Raw genomic sequence first — 15,000 nt, 5'->3', positions numbered from 1 at the left:
CTGATCGCCGAATGTGTCTGTCACAGGAAGCGTTCGATTACATCGGCAGCTCAAAGATGGTCTACGACATGCAGAAACAGGAGTTTGTTATCGACATGAATAATGTACACTCCATGCTGGAAATTGGACAGGTGGGTGACCAAAACGCTAGTGAGCTGCCTACCTAGACTGCATTTTAAGACGTAATAACGATTACGCTGCCTGATAAGATGTTGGTCGTGTTACAAGCAGCGTTGCATGTGATCTTCACACTCGCAGGGACTTACAGGCTATTTCACGTTTGTTTGTAGGTTGGACTGCACAGTGGGCGTGAACTGTGGCTGCACTCTGACCCCGTATCCTGTAGCAACCAAAGCATTGGAGAAGTAGTAAGTGAAGAAGAAAGAGCATTTGTTTATTTTTATTTTTGACCATAATCTCACCCACACTGTTTGTTTGTCTCTCTCTCTCTCTTTCTCTCTCTTTTTCTCTCTCTCTCTCTCTCTCTCTTTCTGTCTTTATCTCTCTCTCTCTCTCTCTCTCTCTCTCTCACTCTCTCTCAGGTCAAGGCTCTGGTGAAAAACATGAGTTCTGTGGCTGCTAGTTTGAACCTCTCATTGGACGAGCCATCTGTCAGTCAGCCATTACCGCCCTCGTCCTTCCAGCGTTTTCTGAGGGCGAGACAGATCCCCGGCGTTGTGCTGGCAGACCACAAATCGGCCTTCAACAACAGGTCTGATCACAACTAATCAATGATTGGGTTCCTTGATGTTCCAAAGGAGTTGAGCCAGATCATGATTAATAACTCCTGCTTTCCAAAAAATAGGGATGCACTGATACCGATACTTTTTCTCTTCCGATTGCAATATCTGAAATCTCCGTATCAGCCAATACCAATCCCGATCCGATATCAGTATTGGGCCGGTTGCTAGGGAGGGTAGAGTCACATGGGGTAACCTTCTCGTGGTGGTGATTAGTGGTTCTCGCTCTCATGGGGCGTGTGGCGAGTTGTGTGTGGATCGGAGAGTAGCATGAGCTTCCACATGCTGTAAGTCTCCTTAGCAACCAAATTGGCCCGGTTGCTAGGGAGGGTAGAGTCACATGGGGTAACCTCCTCGTGGTGGTGATTAGTGGTTCTCGCTCTCATGGGGCGTGTGGTGAGTTGTGTGTGGATCGTGGAGAGTAGCATGAGCCTCCACATGCTGTGAGTCTCCTTAGCAACCAAATTGGCCCGGTTGCTAGGGAGGGTAGAGTCTCGTGGGGTAACCTCCTCGTGGTGGTGATTAGTGGTTCTCTCAATGGGGCGTGTGGTGAGTTGTGTGTGGATCGTGGAGAGTAGCATGAGCTTCCACATGCTGTAAGTCTCCTTAGCAACCAAATTGGCCCGGTTGCTAGGGAGGGTAGAGTCACATGGGGTAACCTCCTCGTGGTGGTGATTAGTGGTTCTCGCTCTCATGGGGCGTGTGGTGAGTTGTGTGTGGATCGTGGAGAGTAGCATGAGCCTCCACATGCTGTGAGTCTCCTTAGCAACCAAATTGGCCCGGTTGCTAGGGAGGGTAGCGTCTCGTGGGGTAACCTCCTCATGGTGGTGATTAGTGGTTCTCTCAATGGGGCGTGTGGTGAGTTGTGTGTGGATCGTGGAGAGTAGCATGAGTCTCCACATGCTGTGAGTCTCCTTAGCAACCAAATTGGCCCGGTTGCTAGGGAGGGTAGAGTCACATGGGGTAACCTCCTCGTGGTGGTGATTAGTGGTTCTCTCAATGGGGCGTGTGGTGAGTTGTGTGTGGATCGTGGAGAGTAGCATGAGCCTCCACATGCTGTGAGTCTCCTTAGCAACCAAATTGGCCCGGATCAGATCAGCGCAGAGATGTGCATTTATACTGGACCAATCTCGAAGCTCAGCACGCAGATCATCATAAACAGAGCTGCGAGTAGCACGGGCTGAGTCGCCGATTCGGCACTGATTATTTGTTTAAAACCTCCTATGAAAGCCCATAAAGTGTCGATTAAACCAGTTTAAAATTGTATTAAACGGCCCCGACATTCTAAACCGCATTGAAAAGGAATAAATGAGCTCAATGAACTGACAGAAATTGTAAGGATGCTATCCACACATCACAGATATTTAAAATATATATATATACCATGAACTTATATCAATATAGTAGCCAGAGAATACAGTTTAATTTCAGAATGAGTTTTTCTTATGAAAAATGGCATCATTTGTTTTATGGTTACGGCTAATCAAGTGTTTACATTTGGTTGCTATGACCTCATTGCAAATGAACCGCTGTAACTATGGATACAATGGAACTTCTGTTCTAAAGCTGATTGTAGAAAAAGACTTTGTTTGTCTTCAGATGACTATTTTAATCGTCAAGATCCTGATAAAAGAAGAAACCCTGAAAGAAAACAAATTTTCTTTCTGTTGGACCGATCGCGACCATTTGTGGAATTGAACACCGGTGCTACAGCTCTTAAATGTTAGTCTGGAGCCACGTAAATAAATAGGAAATTAATCATAATTTGCTGTGGCATTGAAACAATTCATTTGCAAGAACAAATCTAAAAATAAGAAAAGATCAAATCAAATTAAAACAATTAGAGACAAACTTTGATGTTTGCTTGATAAAGTCTTGTTTGAATATTCTAAATAATTTAAATATTTGAACATTCCGTCAATGTAAGTCTATGGGCTTTTAAAAGTTTCGATCGCTAAGCTGTGCGAAAACCGTAATTCGATCCGTTAGAAAAGTCATCGCAACCCGAGTCAGAACAGTCTGAAGCTAGTCTGTGCTACAGGTCGACCGATAGTGGATTTTGCCGATAACTAAGGTGGTGGACGGGCTCATAACCGATATATCGGCCGACTAGTTTTTCAAAATTGATTTATAGAATGTAAAAAAAAAATCGTATTCTATCCCTACTATGGCCGGGACTCTATGAAAGAGTCCTAAATGAATAAAATCCCAGATGCAGTTCATTTTTCAACCATAATCCCCAAAATAACCAGAACATTTTGGTTTGATTTGGTGCATAGCGTGGGACTTTTAAGTATAAACAAGCCCGAAACACACCAGGGACTCTTATTTTGAAATTACAAAATGGTGAAAAACTACCAGCAACTATCGCCATCGATTTTTGCCTATAACGATAGTTTCAAAAAGCAACTATCGGCACAGATTAATCGGTAAAACCGATATATCGGTCCACCTCTAGTCTCATAGTCCTCATTTTGATCTTGGTTTAGGGACTTGGTAAAAACCCTAAACAAAGTCTGTAGGATTACATCTGTGGACTGCTGTAAACCTGTGCACACAGCCAGCCAATCAGATTGCAGCTTGCTGTTTTGAGGAGGATCTTGCCATTTCTGTGTGCGTTAGATGGTCTATGGGATGGCGTGTCATCTGAGGCCAAGTCTGATTTAGCGGTTATATTTTTCCACATGTACCTGAAACAGGTACTACGAGAGTTTGTGCGACAATCGCAGCAAACCTGAATGTGACGTACCGCCAAACCTGAGTCCAGACCGAACAGCTTGTATCATGAGACCGACGCTGCCAAGGTACCGTAGCAACCATTTTAACTTGGTAATATTACGTCTGCTTTCTCATTTGCTACATGTTTTTACTCATTTTCTCGTTCTCTCTCTCAGTCTCTAGCTGAAGTGGCCACTTAGTCGCTCGATACGCTTTACAGGCAGGCAGGAGGCGAGGAGAGCGCACTCAACAACATCACCGCTGACCCTAAGATTGTGAGTCACATGACCACACACTGAAGTGTCACATGGTTACATGCGACTCACTGTCTCTGTCTTCTCTGTCAGGTCGGCTCAGTTGCTGTATGGTTTCTCGTTGAGAAGAACAACAGTTGGTTCAGATCGTTGTTGCCTCCAGAAGTGACAAAAAAACGAGACAATGCCATGTTAGGTGAGATTACACCCTGTTCCACGGAAACCGGGCCATGTTTCCAAAGACCGGACAGCCTTGTTCACATCTGCTAGTTTTGAGAACATCCACTCATGTCTGACTCTGCCCCCCGTGTGCTCTCCAGGTGCTGGTCCTCCTCAGTTCTACATCGGTCTGGGCCCACGGATCCACGGTCCAGTCCACAGCGTGGCGCTGTTCGGTGCAGTATATAATGGCTAACCTGACGGGAACTGTAACCAACCTCACAGAGACTCAGTGCCAGAATCCCAGCGACATCAATACTGAGAGCAAAGATGTGAGTACAACTTGTGTACAAGTGCCCTAGAAAATGTCAAGAGAATAAAAGTACCGATTATTGATCAGTTTGGATATTTTGAGTACCGCATATCAGCATTGGTCCAATAACTGTGCCACAGATTAACAGAAGTGTTAGTGCCATCTTGTGATAGATCCATAATCTAACATCAGCCAAATCAATGGATAAAAAAAACAACCTTTGAATTTGTTTAATTTATTTCTGTCTGTAGCGTTCAAACCTTTTATATATATATATATATATATATATATATATATATATGAGTATATAGATATAGTGTATAGAGTATCATATGGGGTAACCAAATTGGCCCGGTTGCTAGGGAGGGTAGAGTCACATGGGGTAACCAAATTGGCCCGGTTGCTAGGGAGGGTAGAGTCACATGGGGTAACCAAATTGGCCCGGTTGCTAGGGAGGGTAGAGTCACATGGGGTAACCAAATTGGCCCGGTTGCTAGGGAGGGTAGAGTCACATGGGGTAACCAAATTGGCCCGGTTGCTAGGGAGGGTAGAGTCACATGGGGTAACCAAATTGGCCCGGTTGCTAGGGAGGGTAGAATCACATGGGGTAACCAAATTGGCCCGGTTGCTAGGGAGGGTAGAGTCACATGGGGTAACCAAATTGGCCCGGTTGCTAGGGAGTGTAGAGTCACATCGGGTAACCAAATGGGCCCGGTTGCTAGGGAGGGTAGAGTCACATGGGGTAACCAAATTGGCCCGGTTGCTAGGGAGGGTAGAGTCACATGGGGTAACCAAATTGGCCCGGTTGCTAGGGAGGGTAGAGTCACATGGGGTAACCTCCTCGTGGTGGTGATTAGTGGTTCTCTCAATGGGGCGTGTGGTGAGTTGTGTGTGGATCGTGGAGAGTAGCATGAGTCTCCACATGCTGTGAGTTCTCAGCGATTGTCACGCTGTCGAGTCACGTGATCAGATGCCTGATTGGCGGTCTCAGACACGGAGACAACTGAGACTCGTCCTCCACCACACGAGTAACCGGGCCACCACGAGGAACTACTAAGTAGTTATATATTAAGCATCCCAAGTTAAAGCTCCAGCCTCCAGATCTTAAAAATAAATATTGCTAATATTTTGACACGTGGTTCTCTTCTAAACTCTAGTGAGCTCTCAAGCTAGACGACATTGTTGCAGTCTGATGAAGGCTGTCCCAAACTATAGGCAGCAAAATGATGCACCTTATTTTGGGCAAACAGTCCATGGACGTTAATTTGGCAATGCCATAATGCATTGAAAATGTCCATACAGTATTTGTGACCCAGTCGAGCGGAATATCGCTCATGATAACTATATTTTATTGGTTTTCCTATATTTCCTGCTCTAATATCGGTTTGTTTTTCTCTCTCAGTTGTTCGCATACTTCTGGGTTTCGGGCTCCGTCTCTGTGAACAGCACCGGTGACCCGTTCTGTGTGCGGGCATCTGTACGTCTGTCTAAAGCTATCTCGCCAGCGTTTGAGCTGCTGGAATACGGATCCAGAGATTATTCCACATGGACGGAGTCTCAGCTGGAAGAGCATCCGAGCGGATCTTTCTCGTGGCCAGCCGAGAACTTCGAGGTAACTCAGGGAAAAGCACCAGAATGTATTTTTATTTATTTTTTATTATAAATGTTATTTCGAGATAATAACTGGCCGTCATGTTAAAAGCGTCACCTTTTGAAATTATTAATTTTTTTTGTCTCTTTGTCTCTAATAGATGTTAACACTTTCGGGTGGGCGTGGCTGTGCTGCTCTTGTCTCTATTGGTGACGTGCTTTATCAGTTCAAAGGCGGAGCTTTTGTTTAGCTCACCAGCGATCGCCCACGACCACCTACTGAACGCAACCAGAGACTGCGAGCATCCAATTAAAACCCATCAAAACACAAACACTCACAGATCTGAAGCACAGATGCACTCTTGAATCAATTATTAACTTATTCAATCCTCACAGATCAAACAGAACTTGGTCTCCTGGATAGTTGTTCATATTTGTTTTTCCTCATCGTTTTAATAATTCCAGATTTTGTTTTTCTATGACGTGGGTGTGGCACAAAACTAAAAAGCTGATTTTAACTGAATGTGGTTAATATTAATGAGCGATTGAATGTTGACATGTGTTGAGTGTCTGATTATGTGTGTGTGTGTGTAAACAGTGAGTGTGCAATAGTTTAAAGCTGATTATGTTGTCGATCTTTTTGTTTGTGAATGTAACACTGTCTGTTCTTTCGGACGTTCACGACCACGACTACACTAGAAAACTCCAAACACAGCTCATAACGTTCCAGTCAAGAGAGGCGGAGTTTAAAAAAACCAAATGATTAATGATATACAGCGTTTGCTTCTTGACTGGAGTTGGAGCTGTTTGATCAATGATGTCATTATTATTCTTGAAGAACTTGATGTCTTGAGAACTGAATAAACATCTTTTCCAGAGTTTTGATTTCTTTCGTTTACTGACAAGGCGCTTTGGCATTCAAAGAAATAATATTTTACTGAAATGTTTTTAAGACCACTTTGGTTTATTAGCATTAATATCATGACAATTAAGCACATCAAATGCCATTTAATAGAGTATAATCATCCGTGCACATGGATTTTTTAAATATTATTAAAGGTACAACAAACACAAACATGATGTACTGTATACTTGCAATTGTACAATACAAATGCACTTTATCATCTAAATAATTTCTAATAATATATATATAGTTTCTGCTAGAATAATGAAATTGTTTTGCAATGCAAAAGAAACTCTTAATGGTCTCAAAAATAATACATTCAAAATATTTTAGCCTATTTGTACAATTCAGGCATTTTAAATGAATAAAATCACATCAAATTGAATTGTGTAATATTTAACTGAATTAAATACAAAATTTTAATGTTTTATTTCATTAAAAGGTTACTCAATTCAATATTATGGAATTTTGTGATGAAATTAAAATCGTAAATCTTACTATTATTATTAAGTGTAGGCAAAATAATAATTGTCTTTTTCTTACATATTACTATTCTTATAGCGATTATGTTTAAATAATATAGTGCCCACTTATTTCAGAGCTTTAACCCTTAATGAGTGCGTTCACATACAACGCCGAATCGGCGTTTCAAAGTCAATGCAAAGAGCGAGAATGGTGCGGCTGAAAAGCGAAATTCGCATGACGCGTTGTCGTGAAGCCTATCAGCATTGAGATTGTCCGAAGTATTTTGTATTAATATTGTTGTTGTTTTTTATATATACTGTTTTTGTTGCAATTATTATTATTATCATTTTCTATTTAATTATTGTGTGATTTTGATACCAAATAAAAAAATTTATAAAATAAAAAAGAGAGATCGTCACTGACGTACTGGCGTAGTTGCAGAAGAAATCTGTAAAAATGGATGAAAACATTGTTGTAGTGTGTGTGCGTAGCACCGAATTGTACGACACATCATCAAAGTATCTGTGATATCGGCCATGGTTGATGGCGGAAATATAAATTGTAGTAGAAGCCCCGCCTCCTGACCTTTACCGGAAGAGAAGGGGGAATATTCACGGGTTCACGTTACTCCGTCAACGCTAGTTTAAACACAAACTTAATCCAACGGTCAAACTCAAGTGAGTTTGTGTGAGGCAAAATTTTATTTTTGCGTTGTATGTGAACACACCCTTACAGTCTTCAGTTACAGGCCGACACACTTAATATCAAGAATTACCAGAGGTGTGGACTCGAGTTGTGTGACTTGGACTTGACTCGGACTCGAGTCACTAATTTGATGACTCGACTCGATAGAATCAAAAAAGACTTGCGACTCCACTTATACTTTGACAGCAATGACTTGCAACTTGACTTGGACTTCAGCCGTCTGACTTGGAAATACTTATACTTTTTAAAACCACAGATATGAGTTGTATAATTAAAAATGTGCGGTAAATCAACAATTAATTTCCCAAATAAACGATTAATTTGATTTACAAATCTGCATGTCAACGCTCCTTATTCAACCAATCAGACAACCAACCAATCAGCTTCCACGTAAAGCTGGACCAAGTTTGAAGGTCACGACGCAGATTTAAGGACAAGGACACAGCAAAGATTATACCAAAGGTGATATAATTGGGATATATTGAATACAGCGCTAAAGGCTACAGAAGGATTGCAACATGTAGAACCTGTGGTTCCAAAATTACAGACACCTCGTCGACTAACGTCCAATTTTGTGAGGCATCTGAAAATCCACAGACAGAAGTTGTTAACTCATTTACGCCAGCTATGGTTCAGTAACATACATGTCTATGGCAGATTTACAGGCTAACAAAGTCTGCATATCCGCAAACTATTGTTTACTGCGGTCAGTAGCGTTTAACGTGTTATAGCAATTGGTGTAATGGACAAAATCTTCCCGGTGTTTTATCACGCTGTTGTATGACCTCGATAAAGGAGCTGCATGACCACACACACGTGTTGGTGCTTTTGAGCATAACTGTCAGAACATGCATGTAAACACACGGATTTGCTGGTCCTCTGTCATGTCCATCCATCCATCTTCAACCGCTTATCCGAAGTCGGGTCGCGGGGGCAGCTGCTCCAGTAGGGGGCCCCCAAACCTCCCTATCCCGAGCCACATTAACCAGCTCTGACTGGGGGACCCCGAGGTGTTCCCAGGCCAGTGTGGAGATGTAATCTCTCCACCTAATCCTGGGTCTTCCCGAGGCCTCCTCCCAGCTGGACGTTCCTGAAACACCTCCCTAGGGAGGCAGCCAGGGGGCATCCTTACCAGATGCCCAAACCACCTCAACTGACTCCTTTCGACGCAAAGGAGCAGCGGCTCTACTCCGAGCTCCTCACGGATGACTGAGCTCCTCACCCTATCTCTAAGGGAGAAGCCCGCCACCCTTCTGAGGAAGCCCATTTCGGCCGCTTGTACTCGCGACCTAGTTCTTTCGGTCATGACCCAGCCTTCATGACCATAGGTGAGGGTAGGAACAAAAATTGACCGGTAGATCGAGAGCTTTGCCTTCCGGCTCAGCTCTCTTTTCGTGACAACGGTGCGATAGAGCGAGTGCAATACCGCCTCCGATTCTCCGGCCAACCTCCCGCTCCATTGTCCCCTCACTCGTGAAGAAGACCCCGAGGTACTTGAACTCCTTCTGTTGAAATGAGTGATGAGTCCGTTCTTTGAATCCAGTCGAATGTATTTATTACAGAAAGCTTTCCGAGTATAATGAACTTATGCAACTACATGCAACAAACTATATTATCAACCTGGCGGGGGAGGATGTGCACGCTGGACAGCAGAACTAATGCGCAAGCGCACTTCGTCCAGTACAGTGTCTTGTAGTGTCCATACAATTAGCAAACATTATCATTCACCAGAATGATCTACATCCCCTTTCTTTAGTTAGTGTCTTCTACGGCAAACAGAATATTAAAAATAGACACTAACTTACAAACTATAACAATTCCATTTTCTATTGAAACACTTGTCTTTTAAAATACAAAACATTTTAACAATTGTATGTGAATCCATTGCATTAAGTGGTAGCTAAACACAATATCAAATGAACAAAATATTTAAATGCAGGTTGTTTGTTTTTTTAAATTTTTTTTTTTAAACATAAGGCTTATGCTAAGCACTACAACCAGAAATAGTCTTATTTTTTTCTCTCTTTTTTTTTCTTCAATGTCTTTGGCTCGCAGCCCATAACAGCTAAATATTCATTGTTCATACTTTGGATTAGGCCTGCAGACACGACCTGAGCGTGTCACATACAGTGTGTTACCTGGTGTTACCTTCTTTGGAGATTGAACAGCAGGCCTCTGCTGCTCGCTAGTGGGCAGAGGTGTTACCTGGGTCTCTTGAGATGCATGTGGTGTGGATGGGAAACTGTCTGGAGCAGCTGGACCGGCATACTGACGATCAAAGTCTTCAGAGTTGATCTGTCGTGGTGGTGGCTCAGCAACAGGAAGGATGTGACGACGATTTCTTCTGTAGGTTCCTCCATCGGACTCGATGATGTAGGAACGTGGTTCCTTGCACACTTCCTTCACAGTGCCCAAGTGGTCGTGTCCCTTGATGGTCTGCATCCTAACAACTTGTCCCTCTGCAAGCGGCTGTAGTGGGTGGCTTGATGCATCGTAGTATCGCTTTTGAATGAGTCTTTTATTTTTTAGTTGGGCAGTGACCCGCTTTGTGTTCTTCGGGCTGGCTCCAGCAGTCTGGTGCTGACAGGAAGAGTTGAGCGTGTCTGCCGTGACATCAGACGTTCTGCAGGTGAGCCCAATGCTTGGTCACGGGAATGTTCCTGATGTTCAGCAGATTTAGATACACATCAGTCCCATCTCTGTGAGATTTTTCCATCAGTTGTTTGGCACTACGGACTGCTCTTTCTGCCAGTCCGTTTGACTGTAGATATGCCGGGCTGCTGGTAACATGAATGAAATCCCACTGCTCAGCGAAATCCTTGAAACGCTGGCTTGTGTATTGCCTCGCATTATCACTGATTAGGGTGTGGGGTGTTCCGTGGACAGAAAAATGCCTTTTCAGCTTTATGATCACAGCTGCTGAAGTTGTGTCACAGAGAAGGTCGATTTCATACCACCCTGAGTACGAGTCTACCAGCACCTGGTACTGTTGTCCGTGCCACTCAAACATATCAGTAGCCACTGTAGACCATGGCAAAGCTGGAACTGAATGTGGCTGTAGAGGTTCCTTCTGCTGGTGTGGTCTGGTGCTGTTGCAGACGGAGCATGATAGCAATTCTTCTGCAATGTCTTTGTTCATTGACGGCCAAAAAACAGTGCTCCTGGCCCCAGCGTCTGGTTGACTCTAAGCCTGGGTGACCTCTATGTACAATATTGATATATTCCCGGTGCAGTGAGTGGGGAATAACTGTTTTGTGGCCCTTAATAACTATTCCATCTTCCACAACCAGCTCATCTCTGTAAGGGAAGAATGAACGTATGGATGGGTGAACGCTACGTTCTTTGTCAGGCCATCCGTGTTGAATGGTTTTGCTAAGAATTTGTAGCACCTGATCCTGTGCTGTGTGGGTCCGGAGCTCCTCTAGTCGGTTAGTTGAGATGTAGCTGACCCGACATCACCTCAAATGTGTTATTGGTAGCTGGGCATTGTGAGACAGCTTTGTTTGGAGCTCGTGATAGGGTGTCGGCTAGGTACATGTGCTTACCCTTCTTGTAGACCAGTGTGATATCATAGGCTTGTAACTGTAGTAGCATCCTTTGCAGTCGGGCAGGAGCAGTGTGGATGGGCTTCTTTAGGATTGTGACGAGGGGTTGATGGTCGGTTTCAATGACCGTGGGCTTCCCATACACATAATCCTTGAATTTGGTACATGCAAACACCACTGCCAACAGCTCCTTCTCGATTTGAGCATATCGCGTTTCGTGTCAGTGAGTGTACGAGACGCATAGGCGTACTGGTCTCTCCTCCTGTAAACATGCAGCACCAAGTCCGTGAACATGACGCATCACAGGTCAGTGTAACTGCTTTTCTCACATCATAGTAGGATAAGACTGGTGCACTGGATAGGCATGACTTAAGATGGTCAAACGCCTGCTGATGCTGAGGAAACCAGCTCCATGCAGTGTCTTTGTGTGTGAGCTGTCTCAGAGGCGCTGCAATCTCAGCTGAGGTTTGGGATGAACTTCCCAAGATAGTTCACCATACCAAGGAATCGCTGCATGGTTGGGACGCCCTGAGGGACTGGCATATCTGTGATAGCTGCAGTCTTGGCAGGGTCGGCTTTTAGGCCCTCCTTTGTAAATATGTGACCCACATAACAGACCTGGTTCAGGCGGAACTTGCATTTGAGACGGTTCAGCCTGAGGTTTATCTCTCGGCCCGGTCGAGCACCTGTTTTAGATTGGCGCCATGTTCTATAGCATCACAACCTCCTATGATGATGTCATCTACTATAATAGCATCACGGATATCCAGCAAACAGTTGTTCCATCGAGCTGGAAAACTTCACTTGCTGAGCTTATGCCAAAAGGCATACATGAAGGAATCTATAGCGACCAAAAGGTGTGCTGAATGTGGTCAGCATTGATGACTTGTGATCCAGACGTATTTGCCAGAATGAGCTCCTTGCATCTAGCACAGAGAACACTGTAGCACCTGACATCTGGGTAGCAACTTCCTCAACGCCAAGCATTGGATAATGGGGTCTCTTCAGAGCAGTGTTGAGGTCTTTTGGATTGATACACAGTCTGATTTCTTGTTTGTCCTTTTTATGTGTTGCCACCATGGATCTAAACCCAGTCAGTAGGTTCAGAAACTGTGGTTATGACGCCTTTATTCTGCATGCTGTCAAGCTCGGCTTTGACTTCGTGTCTGCATTGCCACTGGGATGCGGTGTGCTGGACGTAACCACTGGTTGTACAGTTGGATCCAGTGTCATAGAGTATGTGATAGGGAGTTTTCCGAGCTCCTCACTGAACACATCTTTGTATTGTGCTGAAAATCTGTTTAGTGAAATCAGCATCGCCTCGGTGCTGACCTGATGAACGTGAGGGCTCATTGTGACAATTCCTAAGCCACACATGCACGAAATCCCAGTAGTGGCACTACATCTCGGTCCACTAGGAAAAAAGGTAGTGTGTGTTGCTGTCCATCTAAGCAACAAGGCAGTGTAACTATTCCAGTAGTCTCTATTTTGCTGCCTCCATAAGCCACTAAGTTGGTGTCTTTGGTGCATTTCATTGGTCGTTCCCCGTCAGCAAGCAGTTGGAAGGCATCATTTGACAATACGTTACACCTAGCACCTGTATCAACTTTCATCTCAAAGGGCTTGTTATGTATGTGCAGTGTAACAAATCCTTCATCCTTTCATTCTGTCTGAGGAGTGATGGTGTTTACACACTTGTCGTCGAGTTTGACACCATCCACATAAAAAGTGTCATCACTGGCACTGTTGTCTGGCTTTTCCAGCTCTAACTGGTACACAGGTTTTCTATAGTCTTTGTGTTTTGCATAACTTTTCTTTTCATAGCCTTGACGGTGTGACATGGACTTGCAGCATTTTTTATAATGATTTAATTTTTTACAGTTATGGCATTGCTGGCCAAAAGCAGGACATTTGTCTCTCTGTGCAGCATGGCTGCTTCCACAATTGCTGCAGTTTGTAATGGATTTTGTCTCGTATTTGACTGCTTGAGATTTATATCTTGACCTCTGTTGCCACCCACTGGGATTTGGCTGAATTGCGTCAACAGTGGTGGCTGTTTGGGGCATGGCTAGAGTTCTATTATTTTCCTCAGTCATCTCATAAATGCGGCAGATTGTAATGGCTTTAGTTAGAGTTAATTCACTATCACGTAGCAAAGCCTTTCTTATACTGTCATTTCTGATGCCACATACTATTCTGTCACATATCAGTTCATCTGCCAGGTTTCCAAAGTGACAACTGCTAGCTTTGATCCTCAAATCACTTATGTAAGATTCGATAGTCTCACCTTGCTTTTGATTTCGTGAATGAAACTTGTGTCTCTCCATAGTTTTGTTATGTTGAGGGTTGCATACCTCCCGAAATTTCCGTTTCAAACACTCGGGGTCTTTAGACTCAGCTGGAACGACAACGGCTCCAGCTTCACCTGGCGCCCTCACCTCTGCTGTGTAAACAAATGAACGCTCACGTTCGATGGCCTCCGCTCCTGCTAGATTGAGGAGAATATATGCCTTTGTTTTGGCAGGCTTGTCAGAGTGCGCCGCTGCAATGAATATATCATATTCTTGTTCAAAAATCCGCCAATTCTCAGCAAGGTTCCCGTCAAAAACGAGGGGATCTGGTCTGCGAAATCCATCCGCCATCACGTCTTTATTCGTAACTTTTAACTTGACGTTATTTCTCAGAAAAACGTGTGAAACTCACAGGCGATAGATCCGTTTCATATCTTCTGACACCATGTTGAAATGAGTGATGAGTCCGTTCTTTGAATCCAGTCGAATGTATTTATTACAGAAAGCTTTCCGAGTATAATGAACTTATGCAACTACATGCAACAAACTATATTATCAACCTGGCGGGGGAGGATGTGCACGCTGGACAGCAGAACTAATGCGCAAGCGCACTTCGTCCAGTACAGTGTCTTGTAGTGTCCATACAATTAGCAAACATTATCATTCACCAGAATGATCTACACCTTCACTTGGGGCAATACCTCCCCTACTGTCATGTGTTTAGCTATATTTATTTAATTATATTGGTTATGGTTCTTCAAATCACAAAACCGATCATTTATTCTGTTCGCTTCCCTTTACAGTATATAACTCATATATGCAACTTAAATGTCTGCGATTAGCCACTGCCTGGTAATATTTCAGATTTCATTCCCCAGTTCAGAGTCTACGGAAGAGGATTAGGGCCAAGCAATAATTAAAAAAAATAAAGCCATCTCGAGATTGAAGTCATTATAATGCGAGATTAAACTCGTTACATTTCGAGAAAAAAGTCGAAATACAATCTTGAGAATAAACTCATTAAATATCGAGAATAAAGTCGTTGTGTTTCGAGAAAAAACTCGTTAAATTTAATCTCGCATTATAATGACTTTAATCTCGAGATGGCTTTATTTTTTTTTAAATTATTGCTTAATTGGCCCTAATCCTCTTCCGTAAGTGTCCGTTCACTGCGTGTTTAGAGTAAAAGTTTGGTTTGCCTTAATGTGTGTCCAAAGATAAGATCCATGTATCATCTTTATTACCCTCTTTGGTCTTTACTGTAGATATCGATAAATAAAAAAAAAAAAAGATAAAATTAAATTATAAATTAGAAA

General features: G+C 43.4%; 2 protein-coding genes across 2 annotated transcripts in view; both read left to right on the top strand.

Moving 5' to 3' along the window:
* LOC127645791 (nicastrin-like) overlaps window positions 1-1,785 on the top strand; it is an 8,227-nt gene extending 6,442 nt beyond the window's left edge. Inside the window, exons 9-11 of the mRNA XM_052129470.1 lie at window positions 27-131; window positions 291-368; window positions 543-1,785. Coding sequence (XP_051985430.1) covers window positions 27-131; window positions 291-368; window positions 543-728 — 369 coding nt within the window. The 3' untranslated portion in view covers window positions 729-1,785. The remainder of the gene's footprint in view (window positions 1-26; window positions 132-290; window positions 369-542) is intronic.
* The window catches only part of LOC127645051 (uncharacterized), a 247,267-nt gene that overhangs the window by 205,403 nt on the left and 26,864 nt on the right, over window positions 1-15,000 (top strand). Inside the window, 8 exon segments of the mRNA XM_052128568.1 lie at window positions 27-131; window positions 291-368; window positions 543-712; window positions 3,440-3,544; window positions 3,679-3,733; window positions 3,806-3,908; window positions 4,033-4,112; window positions 5,587-5,796. Of these exon segments, the coding sequence (XP_051984528.1) occupies window positions 27-131; window positions 291-368; window positions 543-712; window positions 3,440-3,544; window positions 3,679-3,733; window positions 3,806-3,908; window positions 4,033-4,112; window positions 5,587-5,796 (906 nt within the window).

Source organism: Xyrauchen texanus, chromosome 6, assembly GCF_025860055.1.
Source record: "Xyrauchen texanus isolate HMW12.3.18 chromosome 6, RBS_HiC_50CHRs, whole genome shotgun sequence".
Classification (NCBI taxonomy): domain Eukaryota; kingdom Metazoa; phylum Chordata; class Actinopteri; order Cypriniformes; family Catostomidae; genus Xyrauchen; species Xyrauchen texanus.
Note: the sequence above shows the minus strand (reverse complement) of the source record. Positions and strands in the feature narration are given on the sequence as shown.